The 2,500-nt window shown below is 35.1% G+C and overlaps 1 protein-coding gene across 5 annotated transcripts in view; it reads left to right on the top strand.

The window, feature by feature from the left end:
- ytr (U4/U6.U5 small nuclear ribonucleoprotein 27 kDa protein yantar) overlaps window positions 1-2,500 on the top strand; it is a 22,511-nt gene that overhangs the window by 4,453 nt on the left and 15,558 nt on the right. For all 5 annotated transcript variants that reach the window (XM_043023084.2, XM_086541230.1, XM_086541229.1 and 2 more), the window contains 2 exons: window positions 156-236; window positions 2,131-2,294. In XM_043023084.2, the coding sequence (XP_042879018.2) occupies window positions 156-236; window positions 2,131-2,294 (245 nt within the window). The remainder of the gene's footprint in view (window positions 1-155; window positions 237-2,130; window positions 2,295-2,500) is intronic.

Here is a 2,500-nt window from a genome sequence, read left to right as displayed (position 1 = left end):
TTCAGTGCATGTATTAACAGAATGGTTATTTAGTCTGTGTCTATATATCCCTTATTTGCAACTAACATTTATTTTTAGTTACACATTGATATATATATAAAGTTAAGAATTAAATACACCATTTTTTCTTCCAATGTCCTTGTTCTTTTTCACAGGTTTGGAGCAATGGGCCGTGAGAGAGGCAGTGAGAGGGAGAGAGACCGGGATAGAGACCGTGACAGATACCACCGACACAGGTGTGTGTTTTTTGTTTTGTTTTTGTTTTTATTCTGTTATCAGAAGCCTTACAGTACCTGACAAGAACATTCAGGCAACTTTTTGGGAGGTGAGCTGAGGGTTGTTTGCCAGAGTATGCTCCATACAAGCCCTGTTTAGGATTTATAAGTTGAAATTGAAGCGAATAGGATTGAGCAAATGTAGTGTACTGCCCACTGACGAATTTCAAAGTTTGCTCTTTATACTTCCCCAGGAAGGAAAGTGAAATGTTTTATTATATTACACAGGCATATACACACATTTAAACATATATGTATATACACGTGTACTCTCATACATGATTATACATACACATCTGTATAGTTCATGTATGTAGACACATGTAAGAGCACTTATGTCTGGTATTTGTATAGGTGCTAGCTTCATCACAGGCTTAGCTTCACATATTTTTGGAGAAAGAGATTTTCAATCTGTTTGTTTTGTTAAAAAGTGAAAGTACACACAAATATGTGCAGGCTTGTTTTCAAATTTAGAACTCATTTTGGAAGGGCAATTCTTTGAGGTGCCAAATAGAAAAGGAGAAACAGATTAATATACATGTATTTTTATAAGTAAGGCAGAGTACATGAAAAGCTTGTGTAGATATCTTAGCATGATGTTGAGTGTTCTAATTTTTTTTTCTTATTCTTTCTAATATTAAATTTAAGCTATAGGACTTACTTGGTATACAAGTGACATAATAAGATAAATTTATATGCCATGCCATCTAAAAAAACAATTGCCATGCAACGAAGTAACATTTAAAGCAAAAAATACCTATTTCAAGAAAACAATGAAAAGAATATATGCTTAGATGTATTTTGGTATTTTTATAATAAGAATACCATAAAAACCTTGTGGCACCTCTGTGATACACAATAGTATGATTTGCAAGGGGGAATTGGGAAGAAGAAAAGATGGAGGCGGTTTGCTTACATGAAATAGGGAATACAATACCAAAATTACCAATTCACACTCACTACATTCATTCAGAAAACGAAAGAGGCAAGGAACAAGGCTGCATGATTGGCTCAGGGAGAAGAGAGCCCACAAGGGGCATGGGGCATTGGTGCTGATAAAGTTGGTATGGCTGGGGGAAACTTACCAAACAGTACCAGGTATATAAGTAGACACTACATATGCCCCTTTGATAATGAGAATGGTATGGGGAAAAAGTCCAGCAGTTTTTGACAGCCTTGACACGATCATGACCATAAAGACTGGTTATACCTGCTCTGGTAAGCTGTAATTGGGGTGAATAGGATAGACATAAACGGCATTTAAGAAGATGAAGAAATTCTGTAAGACCCATTTTTTTATGGTGGAAAGCAAGAATTGAAAAATTATCAACGGGGTTCTGCCCTGATTAGCGGGACCCCATAATGATAGTGGACAGACCTCATGAGAGCAAATTTGTTTTTAGGAATGTCATTGACAGAAGGAAGAAGAAAATGATAATGTTTTAACCTTTTGTTTTTCTTTTTAGTGCTTATCATATCTGTTATTTATTCCAAGTTTTGTCCAAAGAAATTCAAATGATACAGAAGGTAGAGCACATTTGATAGGATGTTCTCTCACATTACCTCTAGTGTAGTTAATTTTCAAAGTCTTCTCATGTTATATATATATTCACAGTTTGTCTATTTCTAGTTGACAAAAACATCAATCAGAGTAAAAGAAATAGGTTATAATGCTAACAAGGGATGTGAATAGAATGGAATAGAATAGGAAAGTGAAAGAGACCACCTCTCCTTTGTTATGGTTTTTAGGTTTTTATTATTTTTAGGCATATTTTCCCCCTTGTTCGAATCTCTTCAGATTCTATATTTTATTCTACTCTTCTCTTCTGTTCTCTAATGTTAATTTTTCAACCAGGTCACACTCTCGAGAACGAGACCCTTCTAGACGAGACAGAGATCGCGAGCGAGAACGCCGTGATAGAAGAAGTCGCTCCAGGTCTCGTTCCCGATCGAGGTCTCCTCGAGGAAACCGTCGAAGGTCTCCTGTGTACATGGCTGGGCCGTCAGGGAAGCACGATGGTAATGACATATTCCATTTGTTGTTTTCTTTTTTTCAGAAATTATTTTTATTATTATTACTGTTATTGTCAATCATCATCATCATCATCATCATCATCATCATCATCATCATCATTTTCATCTTTGTAATGATTATCAGCATTGTTATTATTGTGTTATGCAAATTTTACTAATTAAAGCTATTATTATTATTATTATTATTATTA

The sequence above is a fragment of the Penaeus japonicus genome, unplaced genomic scaffold, assembly GCF_977035675.1.
Source record: "Penaeus japonicus unplaced genomic scaffold, GWHDUDI00000001_assembly GWHDUDI00000010, whole genome shotgun sequence".
In the NCBI taxonomy this organism is placed as follows: domain Eukaryota; kingdom Metazoa; phylum Arthropoda; class Malacostraca; order Decapoda; family Penaeidae; genus Penaeus; species Penaeus japonicus.
The sequence above is the reverse complement of the archived record's forward strand: the minus strand, read 5'-3'. Positions and strand labels throughout refer to the sequence as shown.